General features: G+C 41.3%; 2 protein-coding genes across 3 annotated transcripts in view; both read right to left on the bottom strand.

Moving 5' to 3' along the window:
* The window catches only part of LOC119900352 (receptor-type tyrosine-protein phosphatase-like N), a 51181-nt gene extending 46108 nt beyond the window's left edge, over positions 1-5073 (bottom strand). Inside the window, exon 1 of the mRNA XM_038715215.1 lies at positions 4864-5073. Within this exon, the coding sequence (XP_038571143.1) occupies positions 4864-4942 (79 nt within the window). The 5' untranslated portion in view covers positions 4943-5073. The remainder of the gene's footprint in view (positions 1-4863) is intronic.
* Positions 5074-6824: 1751 nt separating this feature from the next.
* On the bottom strand, positions 6825-21228 carry LOC119900374 (aspartyl aminopeptidase). Of its 2 annotated transcripts, none has more exons than XM_038715253.1 (15): positions 21108-21228; positions 20582-20672; positions 17142-17230; positions 16743-16856; positions 16214-16339; positions 15568-15692; positions 15343-15427; positions 14737-14844; positions 14217-14294; positions 13389-13469; positions 12297-12457; positions 12015-12054; positions 10804-10905; positions 9590-9757; positions 6825-7071 (listed from the first exon to the last, which is right to left on the bottom strand). In XM_038715253.1, exons 1-15 carry the CDS (start codon positions 21111-21113, stop codon positions 7021-7023), a joined length of 1425 nt encoding a protein of 474 aa, XP_038571181.1. In that variant the 5' UTR covers positions 21114-21228; the 3' UTR covers positions 6825-7020. The 2 variants fall into 2 exon arrangements, with proteins under 2 accessions (XP_038571181.1, XP_038571189.1); XM_038715261.1 differs by lacking the exon at positions 21108-21228 and adding an exon at positions 20973-21091.
* Positions 21229-21708: the final 480 nt, after the last annotated feature.

Here is a 21708-nt window from a genome sequence, read left to right on the forward strand (position 1 = left end):
CATCTTAAGCCTGGACATTAAGGTGGATGATCAGAAAACCGGTCATTTTGTAAGGCATTGCAGCAGTTAATCAACATTAAAAGGGGCTGTTATCTTTATGGTTGGCAGGATGATTCAGTTCATTGGGGAATATTTTACGTTTAAATGAAGATCTGACTTTCAGAAAACTGGACACACAGTGACATCCAGTATTAAAAAACAGTCCCCTATTGGTTTAATATGCGTTTTATGTGCAAAGGTTATATTAAGAAAATCCGTCTGACTCATCATCAGAAGCTGAACTCCAGCCTCCCATCATCATCATCATCATCATCATCAGTGTCTCTGTGTCTCACTTTTATCGTCCATTAACTTCCTGCCAGATTGAACCCAGCTTTCGTAATGGTGCTGCTGGCATTTGTGGTTGTTGCCGCGTGAGTGTGAGCTCGTCCTCTGGTCTGCAGGCTGACAGAGGATATTTAAGGTGGAATGAGTCAGCCAGGACGGGGCAGAATAAAACCTGCGTGGTGTCGCTGAGTGGCAGCAGAGGCAGCGGGTTCATAACCCTCCTCAGCAAAGTTAACCTTTAAACCGACTCACGCTGATCACTCTGACTGGAGCTCACTGTGCACATGCAGTTTTTTTTAAAGGACATGTCTGGTGATACAATATATTTTTTAACAACTCCCATGAAAACAAGAAAACCAACTGTATTTGCTTTGTGTGTGCACTGCTGCACTGAGTGACATGTTCCTTGATCACCATGAACTCAGTCCCACGCACCCCGACCTGCTGCCCCAAATACTCACTAGAGCACCAAATGTGGATTCATCCGCCACGGAAAATAGTCCCCAACAAATGCACTATTTCCTCCGGTTAGTGTAATAAAAACTACAGTGAGCAGCTGCTTTAGGAAATAAAAATTTAACTATACATTTGTGAGGTGTTTTTAAAGATTTACGTCTTCAGAAGGAACCAGTAACTATTTACATGCAATTTGGTTATGTAATTTAAATCCAAAATAAATGTAACTGTAATCTGTTACAGTTACTGCAAAAATGTTTAATAGCTGGTAAAAGCTCGGCTGTATGTTAAACAATATTCATTTTGTTGCTTTGCATGTTTTTCTTGTGCACATGCTTGTCTTTCTTTGTTGTTTCCGGCCACATCAGTTTAGTAAAGTTTGATGCTGTTCTGCAGCTTTTGATTGGTTCTCATGTTTGAATTTGCAGCGCCGCCCGTCTGCCAGTTAAAGTGCCTCTCAAGCTGTCTTTTTGTAAATGCTTAACAGTTTTAAACATTCATTACACATTTAGAAAAGCAATTAAAAAGTAATAAAATGTCATGAGTTACATTACTTTGAAAAAGTAATTAAATAGTTACTATTACATTTTAAGTAGGGTAACTTATAATCGGTAACCTATTACATTTCCAAAGTAACCTTCCCAACTCTGCTTGGAGCTGAGAGTCACAGACAAGAAGTCAGAAAGTATTAAGAGACCGATATGTTGTTGTTTTTAGGAATTGTTAACAGTAAGACAAATGTCCTTTAAGGGGCTGGAGAAAACTGGTTTGTGTTAAGTTTAAGGTTAGTTTATTATCCTTAACCACAAACAGAGGATACTTATAAATAGCATGTGGTGCTTATTCTCCACAGCATGCCTTTGTAACAAACACGCATCCTCATTTTACATACATACATGTAATTTTATGTAGAAATGTGTGAAAAGATCTATTATTATAGCTAATATTTAATAAAGTGCAAGAGTTTTCCATTTTTTCAGATACGTTTTTCTGCAACATTTAGGGCAGATTTATATTGTTTCCTATTTTTTATTATCTAAAAACAGTATAAAGAATATTAAATTGGCACTATTGGATTTGTAGTCTCGACATAAGTGGTCTTGACCGCAGACAGTTTGGATAATTTTTCTTGGAGACTTTCACTCATCCTCCCAGGGCTGTTTTACCATGTTAACTCATAACTGAGTTATCATCTGTTCAGTCAATTAAACTATCAAAAGTAGCCACATTAACGGTCCAATTAGGCTGTAATGCTTCATACACTATGAGCTATCACACCAGCACTATGAATCATAATGAGTTCTTCAAGGAAACTTTAAATCCCTGTGGAAACATCATAGCAGCAACCTAGACAATAAAACTACCATTAAAACTCCGCAGTCACACACTGTAAGAATATCACAGAGCATTAGTTAGTATAAGTTGGCTTTAAACCTACTATTTAACAGATAAAACTGCCTGTAAGAATAGTTTCCTTACTGTCCCTTTGTCTAATAATATTTAGAGATGAAACCGCATTAACGTTCAACCAGTGGCATCAGAACGATTGAAGACGCTCTGCTTGTCGCTGTCCGCGGTGCTGAAACACTCAGGCTGGTCGCTGTCCGCGGTGCTGAAATACCACGCAGCGTTAAGTGCATAAAGGAGACAGGAAGTCATTGTAGTTACTGTGAGCAGAGCCGGGAGGTTAGTTATGAGTCATAACTGTGAGTAGGACGTTGCTATAATAATCCTAAAGGGATTTCTAGTTTGACTGCTGATGACACAACGGGGTTTTAGTTTGTAACAGGTGTGTCATGAACAATTGGACGGCCTTTAAAAACACTTAAATCTGTATTATTTGCTGCTCTAAACAAAATCCCCTCTAAGTGATTATACTCAATCAGAATCAGAAATAGTTTATTGATCCCCGAGGGGAAATTGTTGTGTTACAGTTACAGTAATCAAGGCATTAAAGAAATAATATATAATAATAAAAAGTTTGCAAATAGAAGATATAAAACGTACAAATCTAAAAATATAAATAGGACTGTGGGAGTATTTTTAAGACATAAATGTAATGAATAAATAAAAAATACTTATAAATCACAGTACTGGGACAGAATAAACCTGAATATTTCACAGTAGTTGAGTAAAAGTATAAGGTCATAACTGATAGGCTACATTATATATAATTTTACCAGCTTCAGGAAATACTGAAAACAAGTTAGACAGACAGTTAAAAGCTGCGTTATTAGCTGTTTTTGGAGTCTAGAGTGGGAACTATCATGACAAAAAATGACAATAAGGCCCACAACTTGTACAACTTGTACAACTTGTTAAAATGTACGACTCTGTACTGCTCCATTTTATTGACAAAAACATCCTCAAATACACCACGACCCAGATCAATTTTAGGTATTTCATCTTGTAAAACAAATGATAATCAGTTATGAAAATGTGAAGGAAACAGTGAAGCTCAGTTCCAGTACAGCAGTACTTCAGAGATAAGTTTAACCCACAAAACAGCACGGAGTAGGGGCTATTCTAGTAGGAAGGGCCCCATCTTCTCATAATCTCTCCATTCTTAAGGCACATAATGGTGTAAATAGCCTATTTACTCAACAGCAGAGTCCCTACAGAGAACTTTACATAAGGCTGAAAAGCAGCGTGACACCTGTAACCACGCCCATCAGTGATGTCACAGGGTCCTGGTGTACACCTGTACATCACTTTCAGCAAGGTTAGAGGTTAAACCACTTTTCAGGGGTGTAGTAACTAAGTTGCTCTTTCATTTTGATGATATCTGAAATGTCTTTTATCTTAAGACTCTGAATGATGTTTGTTTCTTACAGGTAGAATAAAGTAATGTGATTATGCTCATATTCTTTTGGAGAAACATCGTGTTTCTGGCGCTCAGTAGCATGTGAACAGGCCTCTATAATATCTCTAAATGGGTATTACTGGTGAGTTTTTCCTACAGAAGAGCGACTCACACAGTCTGTAGGCTATTGATCTGATCATATTGTCATTATTGAGGTAATATTGTTAAATTGGGACAGTTAAGCTTTGCAATGAATATCTATTTACTATTTATTTATCAGCCTACTGGAATTATAACACTTTAGAATTTCCTGTAATCTCCCTGCAGGAACACTATGTAAGTTTTTACTGGCAGTATTTACATGCTGTGACATTTGTATTGCAGCCATTTAGAATCATGCACAGGCCCACTGTAGGTTATTTCCATTCATTAAATATCTCCTGCAGCCAATAGATGATTTTCCATTAGATCTATGGGCTCAAAACAAAACACCCCCCCCCCCCCCCCCTCTCTCTCTCTCTCTGAGGCTGCATGTCTCACCAGGGTCTCTCTCTCCCTCTTTTTCTATCTCTTGCTGTTTGCTGGTGTGATTGTGGTTGTCGTCGCACATTGAACAACAAAGTGATTCATTCGGGCGGCCAGACACATCCGAGCTGACCCGCGGTCGGAGCATTTGCGTCAGTGATTTAGCGCCGGTGTAAACAGATCCGAAGCAGATGAGCAGGAAACACAACAAATATCAGATGAACAACAACTATAAAATGGAAAAAGTCCGGCAGGTTAGATTGAGCTTGACATCTATATCTGCTGCATAAAACAGCAAAACTGATCATACGTTTTTCTGGGGCGTCACACCAAATTAAAACTCACTCTTAGATTATTATAGGAATATTACAGCCAAACGATTTCCTCCTTTATTTTAAGGAGCATCACTCGAGTTTAGCGCGCATCATACGGGAGGATCGAGCAACTTAGATTTTCTACAAATCCTGCAGCACATTTTAGAGAAAAACAACCAAAACATCGCAGGGAAAACTGCAGATTTGATCATATCTTTAAGAGACAGAGAGAAGATAATAACAGTAGGTCTAACATGAAGAAGTGCTATGAGGTCACTGTAAACTCGCTGCTAAAGTAAACAGACACTATAAAACACCGCAACAGGGACTTGTCATCGGGGAAGTCGTGATTTACGCGCCGCCCTGCCGCCCGCATGCAGCTCCTTCATTAAGTGCATCCGTCTCCATCAGTGCTGGATCAGGTCTGAAGCGTCTTACCGTGTCGGGCGGCCGCGCAGAGCCGGCAGGAGGCGGTGAGGAGGAGGCACAGAGCCGCCCAGAGCTGCGGAGACCTCATGGTACATCCAACATCCACCGGAGCGAGTCAGGGGGGGAGCGGCCGCTGCTGCTGCGCTTCTACCAGCTCTCCATCTCTGAGGAGAGGCTGCTGCTGCTGCTGCTGCTGCTGCTGCTGCACGGGACTGATGGACAGGAAGTGTGAGTGAGAAAAAGAGAGAGACAGGGAGAGGAAGAGAGAGGAAAACACGACCACAGGAGGCGCCACGCTGCAAGAAATGTTTTAAAACATGAGTTGACAACAATGTCCTAAAAGTAGGTTACATATGTGTTATAAGTTGTCTAGAAGTAAGAGTGCAGCCGTATTCTGCAGATTGTTTAAAAATATATATCATTAAATTGGTAAAAGGCTAATAGTTAGTTGGTCCAGTGGTCCCCCAGGTTCCCCAGTTGTTCCCAAAGGGTCCCCAGATAAATCTTAGGGGCCCGTGAGATGATTAAAGGGAGAGGAAAGAAGAGAAAAACAAAGTTCTGATAAACACATTCTGATTTATTTTTAAAGATTTTCCTCTAAATAAGTTCATCATTGTCATGCAATCACATTTATTCATTTATATTTCGACACTGTGTCACTACCTCGTGCTGCCACCTGTGTAATGTTCAATCACATCTGTATATAGCGTATCTATAAACTCTTACAATATTCTGTATTTTTTAATCTATTTTTTATCTGCTGTGTTTACATTGAGCTGCACACACAGTCTTCATCATCATCTTCATCATCATGTTGTTGTTTCTTAAATGTAAAATCTTAATCTGAAAAGTTCTATCAAATAAATGCAGGGGAGTAAACAGTGGAGTTCAGGTAGAAAGTAATGGAGGTAATTTTAGATATGTTCAGCATCCCACGTTTGATTCCTTTGATACTCACTGAAGTGGTGCAGCCGTGCTTTGCTAACCAAGATGAGGTCATTCCTTTCCTCTGCAGACTTACAGAAGGTCACCAACGCTTTTATCTCTTCCAGACTTGACTAATGCAACGCACTTTACTCTGATATCAGCAAAAAGCAGCAGACACAAAACGCTGCTGCCAGGCTTTAAACAGAGAAGTGCTCACATCGCACCTTTCCTCGCTGCCCTTCACGGGTTTGAGACTGATTTCACTGCCGTGATCTGCCCCTTATGAGCCTGATTGCTGCTGGAGGTCCTCTGGCAGGCCCCTTATTATAATTAATATATCGACAACTGACTGGCCCTTTGCTGTCTGGGCCCCTCAGCATCCTCCTTTAAATAATAGAAATAATTTAAACAAATCAGTGAAGAAAAAGCCAAACTATCAAAGATTTAAAGTTCTGGATCTTACTTCTATTATACTATTCAATTATTGTAAATCATTTAGTATTTTTGAAGAGAGCTTTTGTTTTATGAAATTGTGTTTACTTTCTTACTTAAAAGGGCAATAAAAAAAAAGTGTTAAATGCTTGTGACTCACCACAACCCACTATTTTTGGCTTCACAAGAATTTAGTGCAGGGTTATTGTTTATTTTCAGGCGATTCATTTGTTTCTTTCTAATTTTGCTTGTTTCAGGACATTTATTTCCAGAAAATTTCATCCTGGCACACCAGCTGGGTTATTTCATAAGGTAATAAAACTCAACAGTTGAGTCTACAGGCATTTCTTGCAGTGTGGAGGTGTGTCCCTCTCTCACCATCATGAAGTCCATCTCATTCTGCCAAAAACCTGTCTGAGTCTTGGCAGAGAAGCACATCTGGCTCCTCGCAGTGTTTGATTAAAAGTGAGGAGGTGAAATTGGATTAGAGCAGCTTCTCCTGCAGAATGAAACCTTCCCCATTTACTTTCATTTGTGTATTAACCAAACGAAGATGAGACATGTTGCTTTGCTTTTGCCAGGACATGAAAAACAAATCTGGACAACTCGAGAAAGCTTCTCAATCTTTTATTATTTTCAGTTTGTAAGAAAGATGTGATTTTCTCCACTGGGTGTGAGAAATCTGTTTATTATTATTTTCAACATGAGTCAAGCTTGACACCATTTCTGATGTAAATATTCTTTGCATCAGCATGTGTAGAGTCCTGGAAGCGCTGCAGTAAGAACAACGTAAAATCCTTCCCGGCTTTAGTCGACCACTAGCGTGCTCCTCACTGTGGGGAACAACTCGAAGAAACCCTGCAGGAGCAAGCACACAGGAAGTGGGCGCGTGGTTTAGAAACACTAAAGTGAAATGACAAGACAAAGGAAAAATATCTGTAGGAAAAAAAAATCAAAAGCTTAAAAACAAAGAACTCGTGACTCATCCGGCGTCTGAGTATTTTATTTCTGAATCGCTCAAAGCTCTGAGACCTGAGATAAGACAAACATCTCCATCTGCAGAAAGCATGTGTGATGTGTCAGGATGAAACAGCAGCCGGGAAGACAAAAGGTAAAAACAGAGCTCTTAATAGCTCCGTATGTTTCCTAAGAGCATTTCTACCAACGCTCCTAAAAAAGAACTCCGTGAACTGTTTCTCATCCTCAACAAACATGTTGAATGATTAAACTTAGTATTTCAGTCTTTAAAATATTAGAAAATATCAAATCCTAAGTTCCCAGAGCCAAAAGCTGAAGTCTCGTTTTGTCCAATAAAAAGTCAAAGCCCAGAGAGATTCAGTTTAAGATTATATAAAAACAGGGAAAAGTAGCAAATACTAATTGTTTAAAAATCAAAATGGTCAAAAATGTTTTTATTGTGTTGATTTTCTGTCCATTGACTAATTGTTTCACCTTTGCAACTTTATGCAGCTCTGCCAAAGAGGCACTGACTCAACTCTCTGGACATTTTGAAGAAGGTTATATCAATATACAGGTGCTGGTCATATAATTAGAATATCATCAAAAAGTTGATTTATTTCAGTAATTCCATTCAAAAAGTGAAACTTGTATAATGTACACATTCATTCCACACAGACTGATATATTTCAAGTGTTCATTCCTTTTAATTTTGATGATTATAACTGACAACTAATGAAAACCCCAAAATCAGCATCTCAGAAAATTAGAATATTGTGAAAAGGTTCAGTATTGAAGACACCTGGTGCCACACTCTAATCAGCTAATTAACTCAAAACACCTGCAAAGGCCTTTAAATGGTCTCTCAGTCTAGTTCTGTAGGCTACACAATCATGGGGAAGACTGCTGACTTGACAGCTGTCCAAAAGACGACCATTGACACCTTGCACAAGGAGGGCAAGACACAAAAGGTCATTGCTAAAGAGGCTGGCTGTTCACAGAGCTCTGTGTCCAAGCACATTAATACAGAGGCGAAGGGAAGGAAAAGATGTGGTAGAAAAAAGTGTACAAGCAATAGGAATAACCCCACCCTGGAGAGGATTGTGAAACAAATCCCATTCAAAAATGTGGGGGAGATTCACAAAGAGTGGACTGCAGCTGGAGTCAGTGCTTCAAGAACCACCACACACAGACGTATGCAAGACATGGATTTCAGCTGTCGCATTCCTTGTGTCAAGCTACTCTTGAACAAGACACAGCGTCAGAAGCGTCTCGTCTGGGCTAAAGACAAAAAGGACTGGACTGCTGCTGAGTGGCCAAAGTTATGTTCTCTGATGAAAGTAAATTTTGCATTTCCTTTGGAAATCAAGGTCCCAGAGTCTGGAGGAAGAGAGGAGAGGCACAGAATCCACGTTGCTTGAAGTCCAGTGTAAAGTTTCCACAGTCAGTGATGGTTTGGGGTGCCATGTCATCTGCTGGTGTTGGTCCACTGTGTTTTCTGAGGTCCAAGGTCAACGCAGCCGTCTACCAGGAAGTTTTAGAGCACTTCATGCTTCCTGCTGCTGACCAACTTTATGGAGATGCAGATTTCATTTTCCAACAGGACTTGGCACCTGCACACAGTGCCAAAGCTACCAGTACCTGGTTTAAGGACCACGGTATCCCTGTTCTTAATTGGCCAGCAAACTCGCCTGACCTTCACCCTATAGAAAATCTATGGGGTATTGTGAAGAGGAAGATGCGATACGCCAGACCCAACAATGCAGAAGAGCTGAAGGCCACTATCAGAGCAACCTGGGCTCTCATAACACCTGAGCAGTGCCACTGACTGATGGACTCCATGCCACGCCGCATTGCTGCAGGAATTCAGGCAAAAGGAGCCCCAACTAAGTACTGAGTGCTGTACATGCTCGTACTTTTCATGTTCATACGCCAACATTTCTAAAAATCCTTTTTTTGGATGGTCTTAAGTAATATTTTAATTTTCAGAGATACTGAATTTGGGATTTTCATTAGTTGTCAGTTTTAATCATCACAATTAAATGAAATAAACATTTGAAATATATCAGTCTGTGTGGAATGAATGAAAATAATATCCAAGTTTCACTTTTTGAATGGAATTACTGAAATAAATCAACTTTTTGATGATATTCTAATTATATGACCAGCACCTTTATAGTATGGAATATAATTGGGCCTTTAAGGAGGTCGTATCAATCTATAATATTGAATATCACCGGGCCTTCAGAATAGGAGAGTGGGGAGCGTTTACAAGTGTTTTAGTGTTTGTTTGGAGTAAAAACAGCACAAATGACTGTTGTCATTGTCTATTTCACTGTAAAATTTAGGAATTCTTTCTCCAGAAGGAAGAGCCGGTGACATAATCTCAAGGCGTGTTTGTTTCACAGACGGGGGATACCTTGAAGAGGGTGGTGCTCTGCAGGACGCTGGAGGTGCAGCACATCTCTCTGATGGAGTGCATGGAGAGCTGCGGACCTCCGATGTCCACCACAGGGATGCCGAGGCGGGCGGCCAGGATGGGTCCGATGGTGGTTCCACACGGGCTGTCGTTACGGACCATCACATCCTGCATGAGGAAGCGCCAAGAGGTCAAACTGCAGGAAAATGACCTCCTAACGAAAGAATCCAATCTTCTTCTTCTCACCGTGGCACAGTCAGCCTACCGGACTCTACAAACACTTCTTCAGGCCACATTGTGATTATGAAATGAGACCGTGTGTCGTGATTAAAAGTCATAAATCTACAGGTTACAAATGTTTTGCTTTGACTTGGGGGCACGTTACTAATCTGTGCAGAGGCATTACAGAAAAAAGGTGCACATGAATCATGAACAAGCAGTACTGCAGTGATTTAATTAGCTCAGCAAGTCAATAAAATATTAATTACAAAGCTGGATTGTGTATTTTTTACTGCTTGACTTTTTCTTCTTTATCCTTTGTTGACCAACTTTTATATTCTACCTGCTTTTCTCTTTACATGTTTTATTTTCATGGAGGTTTCTGAGAATTAATATCAGCCAAGACTCCTCGGGTTTCCTTACTGTAATTACCTTTCTCAGCTCCTTACCTCATTATCTCCACCTTAGAGGTCATTTACAGCCTTTGTTAGCGGGATTAGGAAAGAATAATGTATAAACCACTGGTCTTTTGTTCTTTATTGTTGACAGTGTGGTGAGCGCCGCTTGGAAGCTACTGCTTTGCCAAGATTTCTGTTTTCAGAAGAGTTTAGGATCAACATTTATACCCCTTTTCTGCTAGAACGCTAGACATTTGATAGTAATCCTGAAGCAAATGATATTTCACACCACAGCATGTAAAATAAGGGGGGAGATGCAGCCTCATAATTATTGATAAAGAAAAATCTTTGGTTTGATAAGTGGTTTAGAAATCTGTTTCTCTTCTCTCTCTTTTGTAATTACTCTTCATACACTGTCCTCTTTTTTCCCCCCACACATGAATTCTTTTCTTTTCCTCGCTGCGTCGTCCTGGAGCTGCACGCCATGTTGCTAGGAGATCTGTGTTGGCTGCCGAGTGACTCAAGACACACAGAGAAATGAGGAGCTGCTGAGCCTCCGTCTGCAAACAATTCATCTGTAAATCACACACTGTGTACCTGCAGAGGCACGCCGACCTGGCCGGCGACCTCTCTGACAACCGAGGCGGTGACGGCCGTAGTGGCGTAGCGCTGGTTGCTGTTGAACTTGATCACTGGGCCCTGAAAGAACAATCATATGGATAAATGTGAATATGATCATGGTACATTTAACTGAGAGCTTTTACAGCATGTGGTCAGGATGTAAAATTACAAAACTTTTTCTAAGTGAGCGTTAATGTTTTCTGTGAGTCTATATATGTAAAATATCTTAATTTACTTTTGTATATAAGATTTAAAGCCACGTTATGAAAGTTTGTGGTTAGTAGAGAACACAAGGTAGAAAAAAACCCCACAGAAGAGGCAGATAAACTGCAGGCAGCACAAGTTACTTTATAGTTCTTGTGCTGATCTAACTGATGTGTAAAAGTAAAAGAAAATTCAAGCTTTATAAACAGTCTTTGACAAAGATGGGACCATAAATGTCTTTAAAGCATTCAGGGGAGCTCTGGAGGAGAAAGCGCCTGAGATTTTGGACAAATAAAAACCTGTGGTCGGACCGGATTCTGCTGCTACAACTGCGGCGTTTACCGGCGGGAGGAGCTCAGAGTTAACTGCTTTGATTAAATTTACTTTTTACTAAAATTTACGGGAATAAAACATTGATTTATTAATGTTTTATTCCTGAATCATTGCCGTTAGAGTCAGTAGGCAGAGCTCTGTTGGGCTACTACTTCATATTTAAATAAAAACTGGGCAAAAGTGGACATTGCTTGGAGAAAAAAAAAGCGAAGAAGCTGAACTACCTGGTAAATTCAGAAAATGTGTCTGTAACTTTATTCCAGCTGTCGTTGTACTTTACTGTGAACAAGTTAGCATAGCATAGCCCTGATCGATCCAAACTCCATTCAGAAAACAAACATTTTAAAAGTTGTTGTCCTGCGGTCTTGCTGACAGACCTGACAAAGCATAAATCGGCATCATGTTGTAGTTATTTCGGCATTAATTTGATCCATTTACTGCAACTAAATCACAGCAAAATGTTTATTTTGGGTTCCTACAGCTGTGGTAATCACGTTTATTTGCGTTATGGCGAGAACACTCTGCAGTGGTCCAGTGATAAACGCACGCAGGGAAAGTGACGCAAGGATTAAATTCGCGTTGGGTCTATATGCACATTTTGATGAAAGTGATGAAAAACAGGTTTGTGTATTTGCATTTTGTCTCCTCACCTTGTGGAAAGCTGGTCGGTGGTTCTCCTCGTGCTTCTCCCTGCGGGAAAAAAAATCTGTTTTGATAAAACTATAAATCAGTCTGACAGTCTGAGATAAAAACTGCACCTTCCTAATGGCTGATAAACATCTCTGAACGTCACGTCTCATGTTTTTAAGTCGCCTGATGATGAAACTGAGTTCTGACGAGTTATTTGTTCCTAAACACACTCAAACTGCCATCTCGTAAAGAGACGGTGTCCAGGTTGAAGTAAATAATAAAAGTTGTGTGTTGATACTGACTGGTAGTTGGGGTGCACAGCGTGTGCCATGTCGGCGCTGATCATGAAGGAGAGCGGCGCCGCCTGTTGAAAGGCGGTGAGGTTGGCGGCGGAGGAGGAGAGGCGGCTGAGGATGAGCTCCGTAAGGTTGGACTGAGCCCCCTGAGCGCTCTCTGATCCCACCTGCAGGACACACACACACAACATACGGACACACGTGAAGAAATGGTTCGTATACTGTTATATTGATTTATCTATTGATGTATTTTTTGTACTATTTAGCTTGAAAATGGTCAGATAAAAGGGACAACGTGAAACACAGTCCAAGGTGACATCTTCAAACGTCCCAAACCCAAAGACATTCACTTTACAAATCATATAAAAGCAGCAAATCCTCACATTTGAGAAGCTGCAACCAGAGAACCTTCGACATTATCTTTCATAATTTAGCCGAATGATCCACTAGTACGTTCATTTTTCTGTATATATAGTAATATTTCACACATCCCCGCACAAACTGTAGTTTAAATAACAGCCATATTGTACATTTACATTTCTTTTCATATCTTATTTTCAATTTTATATTTCTGACTCTTGGCCTGCAGTACTTGCTCTCTTTCAAATATTTTCTACTTACTATATTTATTGTTATGCACCACAGAAAATTCCCTGTGTGTGTAAACCTCTTTGACAGTAAAGCTGACTTAGACGTTTCCAGAGCTCTTGAGTTGAAACATTACATTTTGTAAGGCTTTGTCTCAATTCTCCTCTGAAACCTTTTGTCAACTTGAAGTGCCGCAACGCCAGCTGACGGTCAAATGACTCTACATCGACCACAGAGTTAATCACAGAGTTAATCACTTTTTCTTCTTGTGTTTCAACTCCAAAACATCAATTTTTAAATGCGTCTGTTAACGTGAAGCGTTTAAAGATGAATCCAGGTGTGATTTCTCCGGCTGTGTGCGTTTCAGCCTGGCGCTGGGAGTTCTGGGTAAACCACTGAAACGGTTGTGTGTGCAAAAACACAAAACAACAGCTGTGTGGGAGACACTAGACACAGCACACCGGGCATCGGGCTGTTCTCCCAAACCGCTTCAGTTTCCGTCACACTCGCCTCTTCGTTGTCGTACAGTGTGATCATGCGGACGTTGGGATCTATGGCCAGAGAGTCTCCTCTGCACGACTCCGTCAGCCCCTGAGAGAGAGCACACATGGAGACAGAAGTGAAGATCTTTCTTGATTAAATAAGTCAGAGGACTGTCTGTTATACAAGGAAGGTTAAAATCAAGGGCAACTGGACTTGGTTGAAGATATTAGAAGACGTCTCTCTTCAGTTCTGAGTGACTGGCAGAGAGCTATTTAACATATTTGAGGCTGTTATCGAGGTGATGGTCACCGCTTGGTTGGTCAGTCCTCCTGGTTGTAGTAACGACCCCGTTTCACATGAGAACAAAATAGAGAATAAAGAGACCGTCGCTAAACAGGGGAGGATGATGTCCTTTCATCTCCATCCAGGAGAGTGAACAAACACTCTCATCTGGCCTCACATGACCCCGACGGCTGAAAGCTACAACAGCCAGGAGCACTGACGATCCAAGCGGCTTCCATCCCCTTGATAACAACACCGCAGAAGTTTCCTGTCAGCCAGTCACAACTGAAGAAGCATCTCCGATGAGAGGCGAAACAAGTCCTATTGCTTTTGATTTTAACCTTCCTTGGAGGAAGGTTAAAATCACTGAGAATCTCTTCGACTGACTGCCAATTATTTTCACTTTTAGGACTTTGTCGGGATGTTCATCCAGAGAACCGCAAAGTTGGTTTATACAGCCAGAAGTTAGGTCTGTGTTTTACAACCAAAACAAGAAAACACACTGAAAAAACAAAGAAGAAAGTAAATCATGTCAGTTCTCTGGGGATAAAAATTAGTCCTGGGAAGTCGGACCTGCAGGGCGCAGTAGCAGCTGTGCAGGTTGTCCAGACGAGGAGAGTAAATGAACTCTTCGTACACGCCTCCCAACGCCTGCAGAGAGGAGAACAGCGACATGACAAACAGGAACAGACGGGGGGGAGTCGTTAACGTTTGTTTAAAATCTGATTCAAAACGAGATGGATGAAAATAATCAGGCTGTAATACGTGTTAGTTGTGCTCCAATTATATTTTGTTAACTACAATACCTCACGTAAACATTTTGGATTATTTATCTATTAATATGACATTAAAAACAATATATTTAAGATAAATAATAATGTTTAGGCCTGATTTATCAGTTCCTCAAACTGTCATATGCCTCAGCCACACAGAATATGACTTTTACGCCTAATTAATAAAAGCAAGTGAAAAGACTTTGGATTGATTAAATGAACAATAAACATGAGAATCTCCTGGTTGTCTGAGATCACTGCTGCTTCAGGGGGTTGATCATGATTGTGACAGGGAGTAAATGGTTTACTTGCAGACTCACCGCAGGCTGAGTGTCGGTCAGACAGAGCTCAAAGTCCAGCAGCGCTTCAGGCTCCACGCCCAGCTCTGAACACAGCACCTTCACCAGAGCTGGGTGGTGTTTCTCCGCCTGAGGAGGGAACATGCGTCATTTTTCACTCTGAAATCAATCCCTTCTTCCATTTGCTTCACTTGATTTGACAACCTGTGTTGGGGTAAACTAAGATTATGGGACTTGTAATCCTAGAAAATAAGAACATTTGATCATTTGTGCAATTTCCCAAACTTTTTTAAAGGCCTGCTCACGCAGACATGCAGAAAGTTAGGAATAGATACCGAGACGCACAGCTCTTAATGAATACATGATTCTTGGAGATTACAGATTCCAACTTGGAAACGGTTCTTGATACCCAACCCTAACTTTGGGGTGCAAATTTGGCCGAAAAACTGCCATAACTGGGTGATTCTCCCTCTGTACTGTTCACAATTTTTTATTTTGGTATTTATGAGGCCATGTGATCTGTCTGTAGGGAGACAGGCAGGAAAGCTAACACGTTCTTGCCGTGTGTCGTAACAAGTGTTTCCCTTGATGTTGTTCCCCAAGTGTCAGAACATCGGGTGGTTTTACCGTGTTGGTGGCACAGGCGGCGTCTCCGGAGGATGCGGAGCCCGTCTCCAGCTCCTCCTGGACAGCGGTGGCGATGATGGGCACGCTAAGATATTTAAAAATAACATTTTCAGCTTTGATAATCAGAAAATAGGCCGAATTGTTTTTGTAATATATCTTGTTTGTATTATTTTTATATCACATGTCTATAATAAATCCCCTAAACTGGTGTGCTGTGTTACTGACAGGTGGTTCTCCTTGTTGGGGCCGAAGGAGTCGTTGATGTCCCTCTGCAGGTGGATGGCCAGGTGAGGGATCCTGAGCAGAGGCCTGGACACGTGAACCAGCCGGTGGACCAGCTTGCCGTCACTCTGTAGGCGGACAGGATAAATGAGGGAATAGGAAAAGTCTTTCATCTAAATTATGCCAATAACGTGTCTGTAACTGTCTTATTTTTCTCTTATTACCCACATTTTCACTGAGAGAGATGATTTTAATCCAGATATTATCTGCCAACACATTAAAAACATGAAGCATTTCCTGCTGCCATCCTATTTTTCTCTAATTTTTTTCACTAAAAACGTGGGATTCTGTTAATAAGCGCAGGTCAATATTGCTTTTTTCACCGATTTTCACTGAAAAATACCAACATTTTACAAAAAAAAGGTGATATTAATCTTGATTTTATCTGTCAACAGATCAAATATCTGAAGCATTTCTTGTTGCCAACGAAAAAACAAGCAATGATTACAAAAACTAAAAGATTTTAAAACTGAAAAAGGTATTTCTAAATCCTATTTTTACACAATCCTCCCGTGCCAGTGGCTTACTGCACAGATGTTACCGTACAGACTGTATTATTGATGTGCTGACAGTAAAATAATCCTGATACCTTGACCATGACGCGGCCGGCGATGGTCAGGTCGCGGTCGAACCAGGTGTTCCAGATGCCGCCGCCGTAGCACTCCACCCCGACCTGCAGACAGCCCTGCTTCGTCCTCTTAGACCTCGGCTTCACCTGAAACACAAACACAACCTACCAGTCTTAATATAACACATCTAATTAACTGAATGACTAAAACGTAGCTCGTGCGATAAACACCCGAGTGTCATGTTTTATGTCGGATGCTGAGATCTCTTTTTTCCAGATTTCAGGACAGTTACTTTTCTTTTCGAGGCGGACGCCGTTCTTCATCTACTGTGACAAACAACCCTGTGAGAGACTCAACATGCTGTGACAAGCCCCAACATCAGAGCGAGAAACTCAACCGCACGTTAAAACTAAAAACTAATCTCCTCCGTCAGATCTGAACTGCTTCACGGCTGCAGAGGTTTTTAGCAGCAGAGTTTTCTGACTGCTTTCTAGGCATGTAAGGATGCAGACTGTGATTGACAGGTGGACGTCGTGGGCGGGCTCTCACCCTGAGGCAGGGGCTGTCTGTGTGGGCTCCGATCATGGAGAAGCCGTTTCCCGGCAGGTAGCGTCCGCCCACGGCGAAGGCGATGAGGCTGGAGTAGTTCCTGGTCACAAAGTACTGCAGAGAGCAGGAGGGAATTCAAATATTACAGACTGGTCAACAGAGCGCTTTCGACACCTCACTCTTTTTTATTTCCTGACTAGATCTGACAAATTTTGGTTGGCGTTTACAAAACAAACCTTTTTTTCCCCCCTCCATATGTAAAATGATTACATTTTTGCACATTTCAAGTCCCAGTTCCATATTTTTTGAAGGTACCAGAACAAAATCACACTGGCTGCTAAATGTAGACACACTTCTCTCCACCTGAACTCCTGCAGAGGAACATTAACCCTGACCGACCTTAGCGGACGGCTTGATGTCCCACTGCTCCGTCTCCTTCAGCTCGATGAAGCCCGCCTCCAGCAGACGCCGCCTGCATTCATCGACCACTGCAGGGACGACAAGAGGAGAACAAATGATGCCGGTCCTGTTCCCTGCTGCACTGACATTTATTATTAGGTTCAGTAAAAGTCGCTGACGCTCCAGCTACTTCCAGTCTGGCAATAAAATGAATTTAATCCTGTTACCGTTTGACTTTTCAACACAGACTGAAAGACTGTGGAAGACTGAGAGGCTCCTGTCTGCTCAACACTAGATCAGGTCTTCCGCTGTTTCAACAGCAGTTTCATTATATTTGTTACAAGCCAGGTCTCGGAGTAAAGGGAGCAACATAATGTCGATTAATCAGGCAAGTTAATCCATTTACTGTGAAGTGTCAGAAATTATAGACAGTTACAGGCTTTTAGGCAAAGATAAGGACACTTTTGCACATGCTCACAGCAAAGCATGTGCTGCAGTTTTATGTACGTCCCAGCGTTTCATTTCCCGGAGGAAATTCAGGGGAATCCAATCACACGTTTACTGACGGCTTTTTCAGAGGTGTGTCAAGCGAGCCAGAGACTCTTTTGAATTGTCCATCAGAACTTTTCAAAGTAAAAGCTCTCAATAAACTTGTCATAGGCATTGCTGCAAAAAAAGCGCTTTTATTTTGGAGGCACAATCACTTAAGAGGAAGTGATTGTGTGAGTTAACTGCAGCTGTCACGCTATAAATCTATTTATTTTTCTGCTATCAAAGCAATCTGGCTGCGGTATCTATTTATAAAATATATATTACAGCTCCAGCTCATGAAAAGGCGGCTTGCTTATCAAAAGACATCTAAACAAACGGGCGTTAGACATACAAATTTAGATTTTGGGCTCAGGCCATTTGTTGATTTACCAGAGATTCAAATTAAATAATAATAACTTCTCAGGGTTTTTCCTGAATAGATGTTCCTGCACATTAATCCCAAGCACTCCACTAACTTTGTTTGTTTGTATAATGGACATTAAATGGCGCTGCCTGGTGCTTCTTTGAGTCAATTTAATTAAATCTGTACAAATAAGAGTTTAAACCGCGGCAACAGCAGGCTTTCACTGCAGAGACAATAAACGTCTTACTTTTAATTGTGTGGATATTAAGTTGTAAAAATACTCCACAGGGTTTTGTATAATGAACTTTATACAGTCCGTGATAATGAACTGTACATGACGTATGTGTAAAGTATGTTCTAACTTATGATGCAGGACATGTTGACATTTACGGTCTACGGTTTGAAAGCAATTTAACATACGTAATATACAAAATGTTTATTTTGTGACTGCTTTCATGCACATTCGAGGCGGGCTCTGCAGGATACCAGAGGTCATACTTCAAAGGTTGGGGACATTATGAAATATCTGTTTCATCTGCAGAGATTTTATCTTATCTCAAGCTCAAAGTCGTCCGTTAACCTGATCTGCGTCTGAACTGTTAATCTTTAATTATATAAACTAGAACAAAATGCGTGATTGATTAAGATTCAGTAAAATGTCAGCTGGCCCTCCTGATGTGTTTTTTCAAAAAGGGTTAGTAGGAAAAAACAAACGTTAAGGTTTAAAAATTAACAAAAAGGTGACATTAGACCCAGAGTTGAATTAAAGCTGCAGGCAGCGTCGGGTGTGACCTCGCGCCTTTGACTTATCGCGTGGTCATGAAGGAGTTAAACATCCTGTGTCCCCTATGTGGCGCAAGATAACAGCTGCTAATTATATGTTGTGTTCCAGTACAGGAAGTGTGGACCACGCGGCGCAAGTGCTTACTTCCTGTTGCCAGTTGTGATGCTGTGTCATTGCGTGATTATTCCATATAAATTTCTCCAGCTGCACCAAGTTGAAATCACACTCTTGCCTGGTCTCACGGCCTTTTTCTTTGCAAATGCTGTGAGCTGAGATCAGTCATTGATCTCAGCTCACAGAAAACTCACGCAGGTAAAACGTGTCTGACTTGGCGGAGCCGTTTTTATACCCCGCCCCTGCAGTCACCTGCAGCTCACGTTAGACTGTCAAATCTCGAACGCAGCTGACGTGTTCAGGGTGGGACTCTTATCAAATATGTACATTTTGGTACAGATTAAGCAGGAAGTGAGGAGGAGTTTGTGGAAGTACGCACCCTGTAAATGGCCAAGAATTGCAAAACTGTTGCGTTTAGTGTCTGGGTCCTTGTGGCTTTTCTGTGCGCTGTAATATGAAACATTTCCCCAAAGAATATTGTGCATGTAAATGCTCCTTTCTGGTTTTACACTACATCTGCATTCACCATTCATACACTGAGCCTAAGTGCTCAAACAGAAACTATCATACATGCACACTGGTGGAACAGCCGCTAGGGGCAATTCGGGGTTCAGTATCTTGCCCAAGGACACTTCGACATGCAGCCTGGAGGAGGCGGGGATTGAACCGCCGACCTTCCGATTAACGGGCAACCTGCTCTACCTCCTGAGCCACAGCCGCATGTAGGGGGCAATTTATTTATTTTTTTTTACTTTTTCTAGGTGGCGCTATAGAGCCATTTTGCCACGCCCACACACACAAGACCCACATGACATGTAGATGTTTGCCACTCATTTGGAGCACGTTTAAGCCGCCAAAACTGAGATTCATTTGCAGAAAAAAAAAGATGCTCGGGCCTAAGAATAGTGTTGTCATACTGGAAGACCGGTCTTAAGACCACTTTGTGATGGTCTTGGGCTCGTCTCTGTCCTGTCTCAGACACTGGCGACTCGGGATATTATTTCAAGACCAGTCATAACTTTGGGAATATCAATAAATTGCTTTCGCATTGTCTGCTTTATTTGTTAACATCTTAACTTTGATTGGATGGAAAACTTATTGTTTCAAATTCAAACAATAACCCCAATTAAAAATGTGTTGTTACCGTTAACGACATGTCATGGGAATGTGGCTCTTTCAGATCAATTTCAGAAGTACCTGTGATCTTGTTCGACATTTTATTGTGTGTCATGTAATGTGGGGAGCTGGTCTTGGTCTTGACTTTGTCTCAGCCCCTAAAAGTCTTGGTCTTGTCTCGGTCTCAATAAACTCTGGTCTTGGTCTTGACTTGGTCTCGGTTTGGGCGGTTTTGACTACAACACTACCCAATAATTAATGTATCCTACAATTATATTTATTTAGTATATATTTACACTGAGAATTCAGAGTGCAGGTCTCCACAGCTGTTTGGACAAAAATGTCTCAAAATGTATGTAATAAAAAGTATGTTCACATGTAGTTGCATACAAAAAGTGCATTTTCACCTTCTCTACATGTAGAAATACAGTTAATTAGTGTTCAGTGTTTGTGGTCATTTAACACAAGAGGAGGAAATATTGGTGTTGTAATAAAATCATTACATTTAAAAAGGACAATAATAAACTTTACCGTGATATGGAGACACTCCTCTGTTGACAAACTGCAGGAACTCTTTGGCTGCGGACTGCACGGCCTCCTTGGAGCTCTTCATGATCAAAGACTGAAGACAAGAAGAGCAGAAGTGAGAAAACGAGCAGTCAATGTGCACAAGTTCCTCACAAGCAATGAGAAAGCAGCTACCTGCTAGCTGCTAGCTGCTAGCAGGTAGTTCCAACATCGGACACAAATAGCAAGATTTCAGCATTTCTTTTGATATTTTCCGATAGACCAGCGATGTACTAACAAACCAATAACTGCCGGTATCAAAGTATTAAAATGGCAAACGCTTCCCCCCTGAACGTTTTAATACTATCGCTATTAACGCGTAATAATTCAAACGTGTCCGATATAGGACGCTAACCTTTGGTAGCTAATCTGAGCGCGCTTGCCTCTTCTTCGCCCTTCTTCCTCTGCTGGCCGAAATCAAAGCCGCTCTCAGGGAGGGAGCAACAACTCCGCACACCGCAGCGACAATACTCATTTTTATGGCACTTACCTGCATTAACTGCACTTTGAAACTCTGAACTCCGACACGAAACGGGAGGAAGCAGATTAGCTGACAGCAGCAAAGAAAGAGGCAGCGGCTGTTTTCAGAAGCTCAACCACAGCGACATCTAGCGGCCAGGCGGTGCAATTACAACAAGAGGCTTTGACATTGTTCTCCAGTCAAAATCTGTGTTTTGTTATGTATTTTCATGTAATTATTGTTTCACATAAGTTACAGCCGTGGTTATTATGTGTTATTTCTTGGATCCATAAAGTCTGAAAGTGAGTCTGTGATTACAGTCAGCTCTGAAAGCTGCAATGTACTGAGGGAAGAAACATTGCTGCGCTTACGTTATCAATACCTGTTTGTCTCTCCCCACCCGTCTCTATCAGTCTCTCCCTGTACTGTAGAAGCAGGGGATAGTTCACCTAACCCACAGTCTCTTTCTTCTATTATCTTTCTCCCCATCCATTTCTCTCCAGGAGCCAATACCTGTCTCCACCTCCTATAATAATGTAGTAATGTACAGTTTATAATGCTCTAAATCAAAGATAACACCTTGACTATGTCTTAACCGCCACAGATAAAGTTCAGGAAGGTCAGAGGGTGC

This window comes from Micropterus salmoides, unplaced genomic scaffold (genome assembly GCF_014851395.1).
Source record: "Micropterus salmoides isolate LMB-PRFRI ecotype aquatic unplaced genomic scaffold, ASM1485139v1 Ms_hic_scaffold_1, whole genome shotgun sequence".
NCBI lineage: Eukaryota > Metazoa > Chordata > Actinopteri > Centrarchiformes > Centrarchidae > Micropterus > Micropterus salmoides.